Source organism: Abramis brama (genome assembly GCF_963993115.1).
Source record: "Abramis brama genome assembly, chromosome: 1".
Lineage (NCBI taxonomy): Eukaryota > Metazoa > Chordata > Actinopteri > Cypriniformes > Leuciscidae > Abramis > Abramis brama.
The window spans coordinates 12,229,286-12,250,894 of NC_139963.1; the positions used below are offsets into that span (position 1 = coordinate 12,229,286).

Sequence of the window (21,609 nt, forward strand, 5' to 3'; positions counted from 1 at the left end):
ACTGTTTGCTCTGTAAGAAATATCCTAATTTTACAGAATTAATTAATAATTATTTTTTAAATAGGCCTACATTCTCATTCTGTAAAATAACAAACAATATCTGTAAAATTAACACGGCTCTTATTTTAAATATTATGTCATTAATGACATATTACAGTACTTCTATTTTTTTATACAAAAATACTGTATTATTTATATTATTATTATGTATGTTCAATTACAAAACTAATGGCGATAATTATTCGCGAAATCACCACCAGATGGTGCAAAGGGACAGTTGGGACCATTGTTCACATTGTTAAAAAATGTCAAAAAATGTTAAAATGTCCTAATTTAAATTAAGTGCAAAACATTTAACAGAAAGTTTAATTAAATGTTTCACTACAAAACTTATTTTACAGCTATTTCCCGAATTATTATGATCAAACACCTTAACTGTAAAAAATAAATAAATAACATGGAGGGGGAAAAAAAACAGTTATGACTGGCAGTAACAGAACATTAAACACTTACAGATCTCTCAAGATCTCAGCATCTTCACCTATGCCTATCCAGTTTCACTATTTCTTTCATACAAAAGTTCTTATTGAGAATTAACGGAGGTTTAGATGTTGATGTTTTGTTGAACATAATAAAGACCATTATGCTGATCAGTGTTTGCTTTCTTTGAGCTCTAGACCCTTGACTTTTTAACATTACATAAACTATGTAACCACCTCGCTCAGAAAACCTCTAGACGAGCTTTTGTCAAGCAATCATCAAAGTTGTACTTTGAACATCAACGATCCTGACAAGCATTCATTTACTGTTTTATTTTGATAGTTCCTGTATATATACTCTCATAAACACACGAAAATAAAAAAAGTGAAATGCTTATGTGATTTTTTCTTCACCTCTGTGTGTCTGAACAAGCGGTCCGAACTAGAGTTGCGAGGCGGAGTTTGTGTGAGTGACGCGGGTTTACGCAACCTCTCATCTGACACAATTGCAGCTTTCACTTCCGCAGGAGAAATGGAGCAGAGCAACTAAAGAAACACAGACTGGATTCTTCTTACTTTTTCACATCGGGTTTTATCAAGACTTCCATTCCACTGCATTCTCTGCGCCTTTGACTTCAAAGGTAAAGTTTGAGAGTTTCATTTCACAGCTGTCCTGGACGCTTTACCGTGTGATAGCTTTGGAGTGAAGTCTCTGTTTACATGTCGGTTCACTTGTGTTTCGCTAAACCTGACCGTGCTGAAGATAAAACAATAACGAATATGAAATATGAATAATGACAGTGTCCACATGCCTATTTTTGGTCACTGGTTCTACGATTATTATTGTTTCAGTTTGAACTTGGGGTTGTTGTATTGTACAATTGCTCTTTTAAACATTCATACAGAGGCCATGCATCTTAGATGTTTACTAACGTACATTAAAAGTTATGCTTTGCTGTTCAAACACTAAGCAATTTAATACTAAACGTGGTGAAATACTAAAAATATAGTGTGTATATATATATATATATATATATATATATATATATATATATATTAAAAAAACAATGTTTCAGTATATGCTTTACATCAGTTCTGTGTTTCTGATCATAATGCTGTTCATAAATTTGGATTTAACCATTGGGTTTATAATTATTATTATTATTTTTCTCCATAGGAAGGGCTTTCCATTAGAAGTGCAGCGATGGTGCAGAAATATCAGTCCCCTGTGAGGGTTTACAAGTTCCCTTTTGAGCTAGTAATGGCGGTGAGTTTTTAAGAAATGGCATGCGCATGAGAGAGCATATCTCATCATATTGTTTAAAAGTCTATCTATATTAGACTAAATCCTTTTACATCTAGTTTTCTCTACTCTCTCTCTCTGTGTCTCTCATTGTGTGTGTGTGTGTGTTTCCAGCTTTGTCTTTGTTAATTTATGTGTATTCAGTATTTTATTGAGTAATGTTTGCAAAGTTTGTCTAGTCAGCTGTCCTCTGTCTCAAAGCTGCATAGCTCTAGAGTTCACTAGACTGTCAGATCAGTCGTCAGCTCAAATGCTGGTAAATCTTTAACCTCACAGAGCACAGCTTTCTATTGTTTTATTGCTTTAATAGCATTTATGGTTTGAATTGAACCAGTGTTTCAAACGTTCCTGGCTAATCGCTCAATACCGCAGTTCAGACATTCTGAAATATACAGTAATAGTATTGCCTGCAGAGAGCATGAAACTATCAAGATTCAAGAAACATTTAGAAGACAAACTATCATGACTGTAAATCATACTTCTGCTATTACTATATTTATACATTAAATGTATATACCTCTATTATACCTCTTATATGTTCATAATTTTGTATATCGTCAATTTTGTTACAATAAACAATGTTGTGTGGGATCACCACTTAGTGTCCAATAATAATAATATATTTTTTAATATCTATTATTAATAATAATATATATTTTTTTTCATTCAGTGTAAAATATGCATCCTGAAAACCAGTTGAAATCCATTCACTGGGATATATTTTCTGTAATAAAACTGATTAGATTTAGATTCTAAGATTTGAAGCTGTTGTAAAATGCAGATAAGCACATGCCAATAACTGATCTATAAACACTGTTAATGAACTTGGGAGAAGAATTACTCAGTTATTGAAATTTTCACTTTATATTATAAATATTTACCAATGTCAGTGTTCAAAATTACTGTAACTTATGGTTTCGAGTGTATTCTTGCTTTAATATCCTCTGGCTTGTCAATGCACTGTAAAGTTCTACATTGTTAACACTTATTAACTAATGTTTGATGTTCTATGAGCACGATTCCAGTTCACCTCTTCATACTATGAATGCCCAATGAAAATGTCAGTTTAACTTCATAGATGAGGTTTAATATCTGACTGGCTGTTTTAATAATAATAATAATGATAAAACATTTAGATTTAGTCTACTTTCGTGGTGCCTCCAATGCAAAACAAGTGGATCATAAGTGGACGACGCTAAATACAGGTGTAAACAGGGTCTAAAACATTTTGAGCTTGTCCGCTTTCGACCACTTCCAGAGGGAGTTGAAAACACATTCGACTGGATTGCTTTCGTAGTGTGGTCGAATGCGTTCAAACAGCCACAAAACACCATCTTCTCTCCGTCTACTGAACTAATGCGTGAACATTATGGGAAGAGCTTTAGCCAGACAGGGTTTAAACTTTGTCGGCTGGAGACCAAAGTTTGGTTTGAGGATGAAAAACATATCAAGCACAATGTTCTCTCATCATTCCTGATTTCTAACACGCACTCACAGCGTTCAGCTGGTATTCGGCTGTCAGAGCAGAAACGAAAGCTCATGTTCTCCGTGTGTTTTTCCTTCGTCACCACGTGCGTTCATATGTAAATTTCGTGTGCTTATTTTGTCCATCAGATCGAAAGATCTGAAAAAAGCCAAACATTTACCCGCCCATAGACCCTCCCCTCGAAGAAATCAGGACCAAAGCGGTTGAAAGTGGACAAAAGAGACGGATTAAAAAACAGGTGTAAACGGGAATGCGTCTCCCTCGTCCACTTGTGATCCGATCCACCAAAACGCACAGTTGCCCCTCTCCACATCAGCAGCTGCCCTGATAAAGCTGACAAGAGCAGATGACATCAGCACTCCCATACACGCTTAAATCCTTTTACGGCTGTCTCGTGAGCTTTTAATGTTATCTCACCCTTTACACAATCATTATCTGATCTTTAACACTTACCATGAACTGAGAAACCTTGTGAAAATGAAGTGCACTTTAGCATCGTTATATGTAATTACATAATCACTTCCATTGGCTTTGAAATACGGTAAAAAGTTGCTGCTGAATGAACTGACAAGCATTTTTGGTCAGCTAAAATATACTTTAATGCCATTTCTATTGAAATGTGTCATGTATTTAAGTGTATTTGTTGCAATTTAGTACATTTAAAATATATTAACTTATCAAATACACTTCAGATTATAATCACGTGCTTTAGTATGCTAGTCAACATTTACAAAACAAGTGCACTTCTTTAAAGCATGACAAAATAGTATTAAAACAATGATTTAAAATGCAATGTAAATTAAGTTTGTATTAGACATTATAACAAAGTTTACTTTTTAAAAGTGTACTTGAGTGTGTTAAGAAACAGTCATGAAAGCATTTAAGTGTTCTTTAGTTGGCTTTTATTTCATTAATTTATTTTATGCATGTGTACGGTTTTATAAAAAAATAATACTTTTAAGATTTGACGTACATCATCAAATTCACATTTAAAGGCGTGGTTGATTATGATTTCACTTTTTTAACTTTAGTTAGTGCGTAATGTTGCTGTTTGAGCATAATCAACATCTGCAAAGTTACAATGCTCAACGTTCAAAGCAAAGGAAGATATTTGCTTTTAAAGAAATCGCTTTTTAAGGACTACAACAAACAGCTGCAGAACACAACATTCCTCCAGGGTTAGTGACATCACCAACCCTAAAATGTACATAAACCCCGCCCCTGTGAACATGATTTATAGATTATCAAGACAGAATATGCTAATCAGTGACTAGAAGATAACTACACATTAGCTACATAAATTCATCAAATAACCATTCAGAAACGTCCTGTTGCTTATACATGTCGTCACTTCTTCTTGAGTCTTGAAAAAAGTTTTGAAATTTTCAGTGCATGTCTGTGTGAGTGCAAGCTGTTGAAGCTCCGCCCTCTGTGCCAGGAGCAGCAGCTCATTTGCATTTAAAGGAACAAACACAAAACGGTGCCTTTTTGCTCACCCTCAAAAAGTGACAACTTTAACATGCTATATAAAAATATATTTGGGGTAATTTGAGCTAAAACTTCACACACACACTCTGGGGACATCAGAGACTTATTTTACATCTTGTGAAAAGGGCATTATACCACCCCTTTAACATAATTAAGCACACTTCTTTTTCTCAAGGGAAAGAGCCATAAGAGCCATTTAAGACACATTTAAAAATGTATTACTGTTAATAATAATAACATATCAAAGCAAGTGTTAAAGATGAGGCAATAGGTTTTTGCCGTTTTGTGGTTGGAAAGTAGATCCATCATATCAGTTATGAGAGGAGAGTTTTAATGTTCAATAACTTTCTTTCTCATAGCTACACTAAAATAATAATTTTGATTTATTTCACACATGAATGCCATATAATACTGGTCTGAATTTGTGGAGTGATTCTGCCGCAGTATTAACTCTGGCACAGTGTCAGTAATCTCAAGGCTTGATTGATCAGCCGGTTAATTAGGTTACAGTTCACACGCATTGATCGCACAATGACATCATTTCCCCAGGGGAAAGCGCTAATCACTCGCTCTTATCAACATTATTATTGTGTATTGCTTTTTCAGATTTGCTGAGTGCACAGTTTGACGTCATGCTTTAGTCAGCACGGGTCGCTGCTGCCTCTCCTGTCAATCAAACTTCATCTGGGGCAGAAACCTCGGGGTTAATGTCACTTACAGTGGTGTCAGGCTTGTAATATAAGACCCACTTCAACATGTAATAGTGTTAGTATAGGAGAAACTACAGGGATTGTTCTAGATTTCCAAGACTGCACACATCACGGGGGTTGAACGAATTTGAATTGAACTGAGTGTGTTAGTGCCCGTCCATTTTTTTTCAGCGGCATTGGTTCCGGAAGTACACCGTAAACCCTAACGCTCAAAATAATTAATTGGTTTGAGTTGGACAAACTTAAATTAAACTAATTAGTTGAGTCAAATTAACTTTTATGAGTATTTAGCACTTTCTTTTTCTTTCAAGTTCACAGAACTGAATTTTAAGTAAACTGAACCAAACAACCTTCTGCAAGGTAAATAATAACATTAAAAATATTGATTTGAGGCAAAAAAGTATTTGAAAATGGGGAAAAAATAGAAAGGTTCAAGATTTTAGAGAAGGGGGAAAAAACTACTATCCCATAAACTGCATAATCGGATTAAAAATGATAGAGAAATATAAAACTACTAATTTAAAATGTTGATTATATACAGTATATAAAAACATATTTTAAGTATTTAGAGAGTATTGGGTTACGTCATTCGCAGTGTGTCATGGGAGTGGGCGGAGCTAAAGAGCTCTTTTGGCACGTTTTGTTGTCGCGACTCTCTTATTGGTGGGATTTTCTGTTCATCATCATGTGTAATGTAGTTTTAATGTAGATTAATGTAGTACTGTTAAACGCCATTATTTTAAAACAAAATTGAAAGAGGGGGCTGATGGCTTTCATTAGTTCAACACCACAGATCATTCATATTGACTAATTATGTATATTGTTACCCTGATATGGATATTTCAGGATAAAAGTAACTAAAAGTAGTTTTTTTTCTTTTTTTAAATTTCACATAGTGTGTAATGTTCATGCTCAAATGAAATTGTATAATTAAAAGAATAGTAGTTGTATGGATCTTTTTGAATTTTTTTCTATTTTAATTCTGCTTTATTCAATATTCACTTAAATTACCATTATAATTTTACATTTATATAGAATTGTAATTCAGCTGCATTCAATTTAAATTCAGGAATTAAATATGCATTTAAAAGGCATTTTTCAGCTATAGGACTGCTGTGGTGAGGCTTATTGTTCCTGAAAGTAGAAATTAATACACAATGCTTAATCTCTTACATAAAAGCTGTTATTGTGTTCACTCCAGAGAAAACATTTCATTGTTTGGTCAATCGCTTTAATGGATGACGTCCATGGACATCATCACTTTATTGATTTGACACAAAGGTCAAGCATTTTAAAGAGGCTAGCATACTCTGCGGTTTGCAGGATTTCAGTATGCATATGAGTTACTACAGTGATCAAAATGACATGACCTTTCAGTCCAGCATGACAATTCTTTATGCAAAAATTGATTAAATGCCTAATAAAAAAATCAAAACTAAACTAAGATGACAACTGGATGCAGCATGACCAGATCATGTGACAGCAATGAAGCGTACTAAACTGTTGTATATACATTAGTGTGTGTATAATTCAGAGGGAAGGAGCTTGCCTTTTAGTAGGTCTCACAGTACACTCTATAGATCATTTACATTGTATGCATTGTGTACATAATATAATTGTTTGATTTTTAGCAGGATCGTGCGTGACTTTCAGTGGAATAGCAGAGTACACATACTAAAACAAACATGTACTTGAAAACCCTCATCCACTGCTCAGCAGAAATATCTCTGCTCTGATGGCTAATGCATTAACGTGGATGCAGTTTAGAGCTGTAGTGGATAATCAATAGAGCCCAACAGAAGTGTTCTGGAAGTGAGAATGCTGGTAAAATAAGGATTTTTAACAATAATATGCAAGACTATTTGTATATGTCTGACTATGTTACTTGCAGACAATACAATATTAATGAAATAAAATATTACGTAAGTGTGCTTAAAGACTTAAAATAATAAAGAGTTTCAAATAATGATGTTTTAATAATCTTGTGTTATGCTTTAAAGAACTGCACTTACTTTGAGTTTTGATTTGTGTCGACAAACTACCAAAACGTGTAACCAAACACTTGATTATAATTTACATGTAATAGTGAATAACACAATACACTTAATATATTTTAACTGTAGTAAATTGCAGCTACATCATCACAATTACAAAAACGTTCAAATAAACAACATGCAACTTTCAATAGATATTTTAGTTTACCATAAATGCTCGTCAGCACATTCAGCACTAACTTTAACCATATTTCAGAGACAATAAAGTCATTTTGAAATTATATAATGATGTACTTAAAACTGGGTCAGAAATTACATGTAAATATACATAGCAATATCTTTTAAAATAATTGCATTTAATATAAATGTAAACTATAATACATTTACATGTAATTGCAACTAACATGCAATAAAATATCCAAAAACATTTCATCCAGTTATCACTCATTTGCCGCGGATATTCTTTTAAAGTATATTATTTCCGTAAGTAGCACTCTTTTTAAAAGTATGTTAAAGTGTGTTTCTGTTTCACAAGGATTACGATGTTGCATTGGTTCCTCTAACACAGTCCTCCTGCGACTTCTTAAAGTGGGAACTTTAAAAAGCGAGAGATTATGGAGTAAATATTGACGGGCGTACCTGTAGTTTATTGGTATCGTTGACTTAAAACTTCATGTGACACACTGTACTTGCTAACCTGGTCATATGAGCCACTAAGTCAACTGAAAATAAAACAATAACACATCACAAGACAAGTGTAAAATTTTCAGGAACATATATCATCTAAATGGGGGTCATTTGTACACATTAGCCAAGCTGAAGAGAACCATATTTTTATTAAAATTGCAATGTGTGCAAAAACTGTTCCTGCATCTGCTTCTCTCTCGTAATCTCGAGTTTTTTCCCTCCAGCTCTTACATTGGTTTAATCTTTTCTCTCTCATAGGCCTATGACAAAAGATTCCCAAACTGTCCGCTGATACCCATGTTTGTGAACAGCGACATCATCAGTGAGTGTCATAGTGAAGACGGGGCGACACAAGTGATTGAACGCCGGTGTACCGTGGACGTCGAGGCTCCTCGGCTTCTAAAGAGGGTATTTTATCTTTTAGAAGTCCAAAATGTCATAATCTGTGACACTGTGAGCATTCATTTGACTAACATTTGAACATTAAAATAATACGAGAAGCTGTTCCCTGCGATTACTGTATATAAAGTTAATTGGCAGTTATTTGATGATCCTAAAAGAGAAATGAATATAGTAAAATTATTTAAAAAACCCTTTTGATGTTATAAAAAAAAGAAAAATGAAACAACAACAACAAAAAATGAGATGTTGTTGTATGCAAAAAAGAAAAAAATGCTTGAAGATTCTTCAAAAATTCGTCATTGGTGTATCACAGGTTTGGCACAACATGTGGGAAAATAAATGAAATAACAATATATTACTTGTTTATATGAACTCTTCCTTCATTTTGTGTGTATTTTATTTAGCCTTTAAAACTCCATAATAGCTGGTGCCTTGATTATGATTGACACATGGCTGTGTGTACAGATAGCAGGAGTGGACTACTTGTATTTCATCCAGAAGAACTCTTTGGACCGAAGAGAGAGAACTCTGCACATAGAGGCGTACAACGAGTCCTTCTCCAGCAGAGTCAACGTCTACGAACACTGCTGCTACACGGTCCGTGCCGCTCTCTCCCTGCCGTTTCCCTCTTATTTAAGTACACGTGTTTATGTGTTAGCTGCTTTATCCTGATATTTGAAGGATCCCTCCTCAGGTTCACCCGGAGAATGAAGACTGGACCTGTTTTGAGCAGTCCGCCAGCATGGACATCAAATCCTTCTTCGGCTTCGAGAGCACCGCAGAGAAGATCGCAATGAAGCAATACGCCGCCAGTATTAAAAAGGTGTGTGTGCATTGATTGGTTGATTGGTTGCTTGGTTGGATGGATGGATCAGGACATGTGACAGGCCAAATTCAAACCTATATCTATACCTAAATACATATCTCTGTTCACAAAGACTCTTATTTTGAAGTCCACACCTCAAAACTTTCTCCTGGCCTGCCATGCTACATTGTGTTTTTCCTACAGTATTTCCAAATGTTCTAGAAACGTTGCATTTGCATTGCATTGTACCTTTTGAGAGACTTTTTGTACCCTCGAAAAAGCATTGGAATATAGGTCTTCCCATCTCATAGTACAGTATTTCCATTGCTGTAAAACTTGTGTGGGCAAATTCAAAAGCAACGAGAATATTTTAGAATATATTATTTATTTTCCTTCTGTATCATCTCAGTGAGCTTTTGTGAGGTTTTACGCATGCGCTGTAAGGTGAATTTAGCGTTTTCAGGCGTTTTCCAAAAGGTGAATACTGAAACGCCTGTAAACGCTAATGTGGACGGAGAGCGTTTTTAAATGAAAACGCCTTTTTCAAATGTATCTGGATTAATGTAGCTTTGATGACCAACGCAATCTACCTAGAGCAGAGCAAATTAGCGTCTGGTTTAAGACTTGCTTATTTTTGGGTGTTAAATAAAGGCGCAAATACCAGTAAATTGACTTAGTAGATCACCTTGCATGATTCATTTAAATACTTTCCTCCTATAAATTTTGCATCTGAAAGGGAAACTCCTACAAATGTAATGCCACAAAAATAACCCTGTCCACGCCTTTTCAGTGCTAATTTTTCACTGCATGTCTTTAGTAAATCCTGACAGTAGTTTTTTAAAGGTTTTTTTTGCGCTTTTCTAAATATATTTCACAAAATAAATGTTTACTTTATCTAGACTCAGTGATCATGACTGTTTCTTACTGCTGTATTTTCAAGAATCTCCTTCCTATTTTTAGATTCCTTTTATGTCTATCATCAGGATCTGTTTTCTTGTAATGTCCTGGTTGTGGCTGGCTTGCGTGTAAGAGTGTGTTTTTCATACGCCTGTGTACCTAAAGCCAATGTTTACTTGTTCCATTTGACTAAACTCTTGTGTCACTCTCTATTTGTCTCTTTCTCTCTCCACAGGGAAAAGAGATTATTGAATTTCACCTCAAACAACTGGAGGAGGAGGGCATTACCCACGTGCCCCGCTGGGTCCCTCCTCCCGCCACCATCCCGCCTCACCAACCGCCTGTCAGCTTAGCCAGAGCTGTCCCATCATGCAACAGTAGAGCTCATCCCAGCTCCACAGACGTCCTGCCAGGCTCTCCGGATGGTGAGATGAATCATACTTCTGCCCGTGAGCGTGTGCTCATAAATATAATAATGCAGGAGGAATGGAATGATAACGAGGATCAACATGTCCAAATTCCAGTGAGCTGCCTTGTTGTCTTCTTCCCACTTGAGCAGATTATGTGCTTTCAAAGGCAGCGTCCTAACTCCACCCTGAAAGAAACAAACCTCACTTATAACAATATATATTCTAATATATAACTTTGCAACTACATGTCAGTTAACTCTCATTAGAGTATTTTATTAGACTGGTAGGGTTAGGGTTAGAGTAAGTTGACATATATCAACTTACAATCAAGTATGTTCAAAATAAAGTTAGCAGATATTAAGCAGACAGTCTACTAATAATCTAATGAGAGTTAGTGGACATGTAGTTGCAAAGTTACTTGTAGTTATGTCTAAAGTGGACCACCGAAATAAAGTGTTAAATGTTTTCCCATTCTATTAATGTTACTGGAAGAAGGTTTGTTCATAACTTTAAGAGAACGTTCCAGTTAGCTTGACTTATTTGAAGCTCTCTACATTGGCATCTCTGTGCACGTCACAAACAGTAGTCCTCACACACACCGCACTGAGTGATTAACTCACTATTGATTTCAAATGATGGGAGGAACGTGTTCAAATGATCTATCATATCAGCACGAGAGGAGGCCGATATACTGGATATTCTAAGTGAAAAGAGTCAATGATCTCCTACACTTTTCTCAGCTGTCTGATGGTTGTGTGTTGTTTGCAGACAAGTTAGACGCAGACTACATCTCACGCTATCTGGGACAGCTGACTCCTTTCCAGGAGAGCTGCCTCATTCGCCTTCGACAGTGGCTGCAGGAAACACACAAAGGAAAGGTGAGTGCAATGTTCAGGATAAAGTACTAATCGGGGACAGTGGGGCTAAAGGTGCATTGATTTTATTTCTGTACTCTAAACCACTAGATGCCACAAAAAACTCCTTCCTAAACACCCTGGATTCACTATGCATGTGGACATTTGGTTGATCCTTGACACGATGGCGGGAAGCAATGCAAAGTTGATTCTGCGCTAATTTGATCTAATATTTAATGTTTTTAAAAATGTAATCGATTTAGTTAGCAAATGAGAATCAATACAATTACCAAATATATTTTGAAACAAAGGTCGTGTTAATGGTTTTCAGCTTTTTTAAATCAACAGTTTTGAATTTAAGGAAATGTAAAAGTATGTTATTTGGGGTAAAAAGGCCCCTGCTGTTGGGCTAAAGGCTTAATACTTGACATGGCTGACCTTTCTATTTGTTCACATGACATGGTTAGATTTAGATGGTTAATGTCAATGATTCTGTTAAAGTCCTCCTGTAGTCAATAGTTTTATCCTTTAAAACTCATCTTTGATCACCAAAATGACATATTCAAATGTTTTTTTACTTGGAATAAAAAAATTATTCATGCCTTAAAATAGCTTGAATGCGGTTCTATGGTTCTATTGCGGACCATGAATGCGGTTCTATTCAATGCGGTTCTATGAATATGCAAATGAGTCCCGCCTCCACTCACTCACACCAGCTCAGAGATGCACTGGTTGACGATCACACGTTGACCTGATTGGTTACAAGGTAATTTGTAAAGTCAGAAACACCAGCGATTTCAAAGCGTGTTTTTGAGACTGTCTTTGATTCACTGCAGTTTTAAGGAGAAAATGGTGTTGACTTAAGAATTTGCTAATGTTTTGTCGTAAAGTATATTAAAAACACCAGATAGACATATAAACAACAGTAAAAGCTGGATTTTCACCACAGGGGGTCTTTAATCAAATCATAAAATATCATACATATTGTTACTACTGTTAAGCCAATTTAAATGATTATGGGATCTTTTTTTTCTGTATTTTTAAAATAAACATTTTATTGACAGTATATTTACTAAACAAAAATAATTTATGAAGTGATTGTTTTAAACAAAATCTGTATATAATGAAAAGCGTTACTTTTCACAAAAAAAATATGAAGCGGCACAACTGTTTTCATCATTTATAATGTTTCTTGATCATCAAATCATCATATTAGAGTGATTCCTGAAGGATCATGTGACACTGAAGACTGGAGTAATGATGCTGAAAATTCAGCTTTACATCACAGAAATATATTACATTTTAACATATATCACAATAGAAAACAGTTATTTTAAATTGTAATAATATTTCACAATATTACAGTATTTACTGTATTTTTGATCAAATAAATGCAGCCTTGGCGAGCAGAAGAGACTTCTTTCAAAAACCTGAATTTCCAACCAGATGGGAGACTTTATTTGAATTAAATCCATATTTATATGAATCCCATCAGATCCCTAAAGACGAGCACGTGCTGCGTTTCCTGCGCTCACGAGACTTTAATCTGGAAAAGGCTAAAGAGGCTTTGTGTCAGACGCTCACATGGAGGAAGCAGCATCAGATCGACTTCCTGTTAGACACGTGGCAGTGTCCGCAGCTCCTGCAGGACTATTACACCGGAGGCTGGCATCACCACGACAAAGGTCCATCACATTTACGTTCACTTTACTACTTTAGACATTGTCATTTAAAGCCTGATTATCTGCCACAGAACTAATGGAGAGGCATTTCCCCTCTCAATCCTGGATGTGTGTTAGTCCTGTGCTGGACTTTGATATAAAGATCAGTTGAAGCGAGAGCTTGATACTGATCGAACAGAGGAATTGGTCTGAGCGAGTGTTTTCCATAGGCTGTATTAATAATATCAAACAAGCAGAAGTTAATGTGCTTTTGTGCTTCTCTGTGTGTTTATATAGATGGACGTCCTCTCTATATCCTTCGACTTGGACAAATGGACACTAAGGGTTTAGTGCGGACGCTGGGAGAAGAGACTCTTCTGAGACATGTAAGAGTTAGATGAATGCTAATAGTATGAAATGACAAATTGAAATGTCAGATCAAATTTAGTGCTTTTCACAATACACATCATTCCAAAGCAGCTTTACAGTCATGCTGTTGTGTTAATCATGCCTGAGAGCTTTACCACAGAGCAAGATTTAGATCTATCTATATTGTATTTATAGTGTTGTCTAATCTAGCTCATGTTAGTGCAGCAGTGACACACGTCTGAGCATTCAAAGCAATTTAGATATTAAAACATTGGTCGGTTTTGTTTCTAAGCGAGAGTACGCAATTCTCAAAAAGTGTTATTGAAGATTTGTCACAAGTAAAACAACCCTGCTTGTCAAAATCTGATGCTCGGGCAAACGACTGAGCATTTAAAGGTAATTAGGAGATTGAAATATTGGTTGGTTTTGTTTCTGTAGAGTAAAAATTCTTTAAAAGCATCAATGAAGATGTACTGAATGATTTGGTTTTCTGAAGTGAAAAATAGCAGGTGTTCACAGTCTTATGTGTTTGAGAAATTTAGGTTTAATTTCAATTTGTAACATCTCTGATTTCATACAGAAGCGCTATATCGTTCCGTACTGTGGTTGAAAGTCACATATTTTGGTAAATAATTTGGTCATATCACTCTTTTCTTAAAAGGGAGCTTCTAGAAAAAAAACTCATAATGTTTTAATCCCACAGTGAGCAAGTCAGAGGCAAGAAACAAACAAACAAAAAAAAATCAATTTTAGTGTTAGCAGTAGAAAGATGACTTGGGATAAACCAGGCTACACCAGGGATTCAAATTCAGTTAAATAAAATGACCACATTCACTGACCACCTTGACCTTTGACCCAACGTTTAGGTGCTGTCTATCAACGAGGAAGGTCTCAGACACTGTCAAGAGAAAACCAAAATATTTGGAAAACCAATCAGGTACTTCATTTCTTCATGCATTACCAAACAGATCATGTCCTGTATTAATCTCTATATAGTGGCCATAATCAGTGTTGGGTGTAATGCATTACTAAGTAATTCATTACTGTAATTGAATTACTTTCCCCTTGAAAAAGTAAAGTACAGGATTTTTCTGTAATTTACTAGTTACTTGAGATGTAATTGCATTAAATACTGTATAGACGATATTCTATATAAAACTATAGTGAATTTAACATCTAATGCTAAAATCTATGTTTTTAATGTAACATTCTCCTTTTAAACACTTTGGTCTGTTCAAGAATAATTTATGCAATTTTATATTATTTATTTGAAAGAATTAAAAGAGCAGTTTCATGACTATTCTTGTATTGTTCAACTGGTCGAGGTTGATGTGGGATTTAGAAAGTAATAAGTAATGCAATACTTTATAGAGAGAGTAATTAGTACAGTCATCTAATTACACAGTTGAATATTAAATAAGTAGCAAGTAATTAATTACATTTTTAGAGTAACTAACTCAAATCTGGCCATAATAAATGGGAATCAAAAGGAATTTGATTGTTCTGGATTTGGTTCCAATTCCAACTCCACTTAGAACCGAACATCATGAAAACCAGCCAGTTCCAGTATTTATTATTATTATTTTATTTTTTGATTATGAATAAAAATCAGTCATCGGTTCTCAACACTAGTGGCCATACACATTGTGTGTGTTACTGTACATGGTGCCTCCACCCTAAATAAATAAGTGCTCTTGTGCTGTAGTTGTTGGACATGTCTGGTGGATCTTGAGGGGTTAAATATGAGGCATCTGTGGAGACCGGCCATCAAAGCCTTGCTGAGGATGATAGAAGTTGTAGGAGCCAACTACCCTGAAACACTGGGCCGTCTCCTCATAATCAGAGCACCCAGAGTGTTTCCTGTGCTCTGGACTTTGGTAAACACACACACACACTCGTAGGATTTCACATTATGACACACTTAGAACATAAAAAGAATGTTAATAAATAGTTCAAGATATTAGGAAAGACTGAGATGAGCACCTACTCAATCTTCATTTAATGGTTGTAAATGTCTCCACACACTGACCCATCACAGTTAAATGTCATGTTAGCGCGGTGTTATTTCACTCATCTGGCCTTTCTTAATTTCCGGGCTTCTGTAAATGTCGTGTTTGCTTTTGTTCTGCACTCAGGTGAGTCCATTCATCGATGAAAACACACGGAAGAAGTTTCTCATCTACGCTGGGAATGACTACCAGGGGCCTGGAGGACTGGTGGACTACATCAACAGAGACTTCATCCCTGACTTCTTAGGAGGAGACTCTCTGGTGAGTCTTCAGAACTACAGGCGCTGAGATCTGACGTGTTAACCCGTGTGTCAAACTCAGGCGACGTCTACATTCATTTTCGTTTAAAAACGCTCTTCGTCCACACTAGCGCTTTCAGGCGTTTCAGTGTGGATGAGAAACTTTTGGAAAACGCCTGAAAGCGCTAAATTCACCTTACAGCGCATGTGTAAAACCTCACAAAAGCTCACTGAGATGATACAGATGGAAATATAAATAATAAAGTTATTGCGAAATTATTTTGACTGTATCATTTTATTTAGCAATATTTCTTACCGTTCACTGAAGTGTCCAGGCCGCTCTCAGTCACCATTATATGTTTGGTCTAAATCGCGACTGCTCTCATGTTTTGCCGCAGGACAGCAAATGTGAGTGAATTCTGTCATCTTTGCAGGACTGTGATATGAAGAGTGTGTAAAGTAACATATTTTAGCAACTGTATGAAAGTGAACAGCACATAACAGGCACAATACCGGTATAAACATGCATATCTATTGGTATGATATGCGTCACATGACTAAACTTAAATAAATACCTCTGTTTTGACGGTCCACACTACAACGCGAAAACTTGATTTAAAATATATCTACTTTGGAGAGCGTTTACAAAAAGGTTCGTTTTCATTAATAAAAACGGCGTCTCAGTGTGGACGGAAGGCCGAAACGCAGAGAAAAAGATTAGTTTTCAAACGAAAGCGTATTCGTGTGGACAAGGCCTCAGTCCTGGAAGGACACTGTCCTGCAGAGTGTAACTCCAGAACGCCTGCTTGGAAGTTTCTAGTAATCCTGAAGACCCTGATAAGCTGGTTCAGGTGTGTTTAATAAGTGTTGGAGCTAAACTGCAGGATATTGGTCCTGTGTTAACCGTCTTCATTTGGTTGAAAACCTGACGTGCTGCTGTATTCTCTAGTACATGTAGAAGGTTGATGGAGTTCACAAAGCTGGTCTCCAGAGTAGTGCAGTAATCTAGCCTTGAGATGATAAGAGCCTTTACTAAGAGCATATTCAGAGAGTTAGGGTCTGATATTACTCATGTTGTAGAGAGCAAATCTGATGATAGTGCTGCCGTTGAGATGTGGTCATGTGCTTCTCATCTGGCCTGGTTAGATTAAGCTGAAGCTCTTCAGGAAAGCAGAGATAGGCCTATATGTAGAGACATGCAGGATCATTAAGCTGGAACTCTGTTTAGAAGTGATAGGACATGTCACGCACCTTCCCTAGGCCAACAACTCATTCCCAGATATTAATTTGCATAATTATATTTGATTATTGGTCTTTGTGTGCATATTTATCATAAAATTATACAGTGGTTTGTGCCAAACAGACGCTCCTCTAAGGCACTTCAACAGGCATTGTAAAACAGTTGTATATTTCAGCATACTTTAGCAGAAGAGCATTTATAATGTAAATAATAGACTTTAAAAGAATATACTTGCATGCAAAATCAATGTAAAGTTTTCGGACACTTAATTGCATGTTAATTGCAGTTAAATGAAAATTGAATTATAGTTTAACATTAATATAACTAGAGTGTTTTTTTACCCACTTAAGTATGATTTAAGTACATTTATATGTAACTTCATTATTACTTCTATTGTGTTTGAAATATGAAGTTACTGCTGAATGACAGGCTTTTATGGTACACTAAAAATACAGTGGCATTTCTATTGAAACTTGTAATGTATGTCATGTATTAAACTATATTTGAAATTACTCATTTGTAATGGTGAAGTTGCTATTTAGTACATTTATCTAACATGAACACATTACAGTTCAAATTAAAATCCACTTGTAAAACATGACAAAATATTATTAAAACAAAATTATTTGAAATGTACATTAAAGTAAAACTTTTAATTTGACATTATTACAAAGCGCAGTTTTTAAAAGCGTACTTAAGTGTGTTAAGAAACATAGTGTCTCTCTTTAAGTGCACTTAAGTGGTCTTTTATTTCATTAATAATATATAATCTACAAGTACAGTTGATTAAAAATATACTTAGATTGAAGTACACTACAAGTGCACATTAAATACAATTAGACACACTTCTTTTTCACAAGAGAATATAAAACCCATCAATAGCAACAATGTCATGTGTTTCTCTCCTGGAATGTGAAGGTAAAATAATGTAACGGCATCAAGACATGGGATCATGCCGCTGTGATATGATGTGTTTGATATCAATGAATACATGAAACACTTTGCCATTATAATCAGAATTTGCTTGCCATATCGCTTGTTTGTTGTAGTGGTGTTTTTATGTTCCTTGTACTCGAGTACAATTATTGTACAAGTATACTTGTATATTCGTGATGGTCTTTTATTAAAGCACAGGGGCAACGCTGACCTTGACTTGCCACAGAAAACCAAAAGATGTCATTCACTACTACAGGACACATGTAGCTGGACAGTGTACAGTATTTATTCAGACAGAAATGATCAAAAACATCACTCTAATCTAATCTTCTCATGTTTAATGCAGTGTGATGTTCCTGAGGGAGGTCTGGTTCCCAAGTCTCTGTACCGTACGGCCGAGGATCTGGAGAACGAGGAGGTTAAACTGTGGAATGAATCTATCTACAAGAGTGCGAGTGTGTTGAAAGGATCTCCACATGAGGTACAGCTCATACACTCACAACACTCAACAATACACAGCTTTTACTGGTTACTTCAGCTGGGCAACGTTCACTTTCATATTCAGTGTGTTAATAAGTGCTGCCATCTGTTGGTTATAAGAAGACATGCAGTGTGAAGTCAAATACTGTTAGTCTAGTTCTGTTTAAAGTGCAGATCTGTACATATTTACAGTTTATAGTGTATTATTGTGTTGCCATAAACTTCAGAATTGGCTCCCTTTTAATTCATGAGTGTGAATCTGAATAGGAATAGACAATTTCATGACTGATTTGTTCATACTGAAAAATATTTTTTTTAAACTCAGAATTTTCTTTTAAATGAATTGTTTCAAACCTGTATGAATTTCTTTCTTCTGCTGAACACAAAAAAAGATATCTTGAAAAATGTCAGTAACCAAACAGTGAATGGACCCCATTGACTTCCATTGTAGGAAAAAAATACTATGGAAGTCAATGGGGTCCAACTGTTTGATTACTGACTTAAAAAAAAAAAAAAAACTTTTACTTCCTTATGTAAATTCTAATTTGAATGTTTTCCTGCAATTCAAATTCCAGATTCCCGGTTGAATTCTGAATGGTGCGCAGCGCTGTGTGTTATGCATTATGAAATAAAGATAAATCCCTTTGTTCATCTTCAGGTGCTGATAGAGATCACAGACGTATCGTCCGTCATCACGTGGGACTTTGACGTGTGTAAAGGCGACGTGATCTTCAACATCTATCACTCCAGAAGAGTCCCTCAGCCAGCTAAAAGAGACGGTCTGAGTGCGCACAACCTCGCCTGTCCCGGCGGAAACAACGTCCAGCTCATTGACCGATCGTGGATGCTGGGACAAGACTACAGCATGGTGGAGACGGCCCTCACCTGCAGAGAGGGAGAGAGCGTACAGGTGAGGGAATCTCACCAAACCTGTCGACAACATGGGCGACTCAAACCAGACAAACTCTCATTCTCTTCTTTGGTTTCCCATCAGGGCTCTCATGTGACGCGCTGGCCTGGATTCTACATCCTGCAGTGGCGTCTTTACAGCACTCCAACATGCACTTCATCCAGTCGGCCGCGTGTCGATGATGTTCTGGCCTCTCTGCAGGTCTCCTCACACAAATGCAAAGTCATGTATTTCACAGAAGTGCTGCAGTCCACTGACTTCAGGTCTGGATGTTTACATATTGCAAAGCGCTTAGCATAAAAATATGAATGAATCATGGTAAACTATCATCTGGAAAGCCAAATGGTGTGTTTAAAGGTGTGTGTGTGTGTGTGTGTTTCCATCAGAGGCTCCATGAGCAGTCTGGAGTCGAGTCACAGCGGTTTCTCTCTGCTCAGCGCCGCCACCACCTCCTCCAACCAGTCACACACAGACTCCACCGTTTCCAGATAGCATCTTCATCCAGCTGGAGAGACTTTAGCTCTGCGGGATTACCAGTTCCTGCAAATGATGAACGAACAGAGGTTCACGTTATAAACCAACAAATGCCTGGATGAGTGCTGATCTATTTCTGATAAACTACTGGCTTTCTGTAAATTACATGCAAGCTTTCTGTACATTGTTACAAATAAATGTGTAAATGTTGTTTACTTTGGTTGTCTGATTGAGCAACTTTATGAAAGTGGCGCATAAAGCTACACTGTGCAACTTTTTTGTTTGAAACGAATGAACAAAGTTTAACAATCATATCAAAAATGTATTTTCCAAACTGTGATTTTGATTTACCCTGAATCACTACGGTAAGTTTTTAAGAATGATTTTATTATTAATATTTTTGAGTTGTCAGGACGGTTTTCCTGGGAAACTGCTTACTTCCGTCATTAATCCAAGCATGTTACCGAAAATCTCCAATATAAAGAACAATATATCTGAATAAAAAGGCCAGGATACTGCTATATAAAGTAGAAGGTGTCGTAGTAAATAAAATGTATATATATGTATAAAACAATTGTGTCTCTTCAGAAGACGTTGATTAAACCACTTCATTCATATTGATTTATTTCACGATCTCTTTCTGAATATTTAAAAGTGTCAAAGGTCCTACTTTATATTGGGTGTCTTTAACTATTATGTACAAAAATTTAATCATTTGATACAATGAACTTATTGTGTACATACATGTTTTACATAGTAATTATATTTTTACAATACCTGCATGTACACACATTTCTGTAATTACATCAATAACCACTGTTGACCCTTAAACCTTCCCAGAGCACTAAACCAGTCCTTAAATGTACCCATATCCACCTCAACAGTGTCACGATTTCCCTTGTGTTTTGTGTTCTAGGACTTTTATTTTGAAGAGTATTTTCTGTCTCCATTGTTCACTTCCTGTAGTTTGTTACAGTTTTCCTCTGCTTCTAAAGTTACCCTTGTTTGTTCCATGGTAATTCATTCATTCAATACCCATGTGTTTCAGTTGTCTTTTTTTCAGTCGTTGTCTTTACATGAGTGTTTGTAAAACTGTTGTGTTTTTGTTTCCTGTATGATTTATTATCATCTTCCCCTGTTTGGATTGTTGTCTTCATCTTCCCTGTTTGGATTTTCTTTATGTGTAACGTTATATTTAATAAATGATTGAGTAGATCCTCGCCTCTTCCCTGCTAACCGTAACAGCAGCAAAAGTGTTTTGCAATAGGCTACAATACGAACACAATGAGTGCATTTAACTTACATTTTATTAAAGTACATAGTAGTGAAAAACACCTCATATAAAGTGACCGCATCAGTTTGGCGAACATACTTTCAACAGACGGACTGGAATCTCTCAGATTTCCTTTAAAATATCTTTGTGTTTTGAAGATAAATTAAAGTGTTGGGTTTGATACGACATGATAACAGAATTTTCTTTTTTGGGTGAACTAACCCTTTAATATTTGAGCTACTGGTTGTGGAAATATTGTTAGTCTCATTTAAATGTCATAACATATATTTGTATTGGTGAATGACTGTGTGTGGATGTGAAGGCAGTTGTTCCTCTGATAACAGGGTTTTATCATTTCTAGGTTGGGATGATTCACCTTTATTTCCTAAATCTCCATCACTTAAACATCTCGACTCTGTAATTTTTCTTGTAGATTCTCACAGAACACACAAATCATTGAATCTCCAGGGAGTGTGGAGTCTGTGTTAAGACTTGTTCATGAT

At 35.9% G+C, this 21,609-nt stretch overlaps 1 protein-coding gene across 2 annotated transcripts; it reads left to right on the forward strand.

Annotated features, from left to right (window-relative positions):
* The first annotated feature begins 964 nt into the window (after window positions 1-964).
* On the forward strand, window positions 965-21,048 carry sec14l1 (SEC14-like lipid binding 1). Of its 2 annotated transcripts, none has more exons than XM_084118811.1 (16): window positions 965-1,120; window positions 1,673-1,746; window positions 8,406-8,555; window positions 9,015-9,146; window positions 9,244-9,372; window positions 10,487-10,676; window positions 11,430-11,539; window positions 13,011-13,200; window positions 13,474-13,562; window positions 14,412-14,482; window positions 15,251-15,422; window positions 15,681-15,815; window positions 18,316-18,450; window positions 19,108-19,359; window positions 19,444-19,622; window positions 19,746-21,048. In XM_084118811.1, exons 2-16 carry the CDS (start codon window positions 1,684-1,686, stop codon window positions 19,849-19,851), a joined length of 2,103 nt encoding a protein of 700 aa, XP_083974937.1. In that variant the 5' UTR covers window positions 965-1,120; window positions 1,673-1,683; the 3' UTR covers window positions 19,852-21,048. The 2 variants fall into 2 exon arrangements, with proteins under 2 accessions (XP_083974937.1, XP_083974938.1); XM_084118812.1 differs by having other exon boundaries at window positions 968-1,120; window positions 1,657-1,746.
* Window positions 21,049-21,609: the final 561 nt, after the last annotated feature.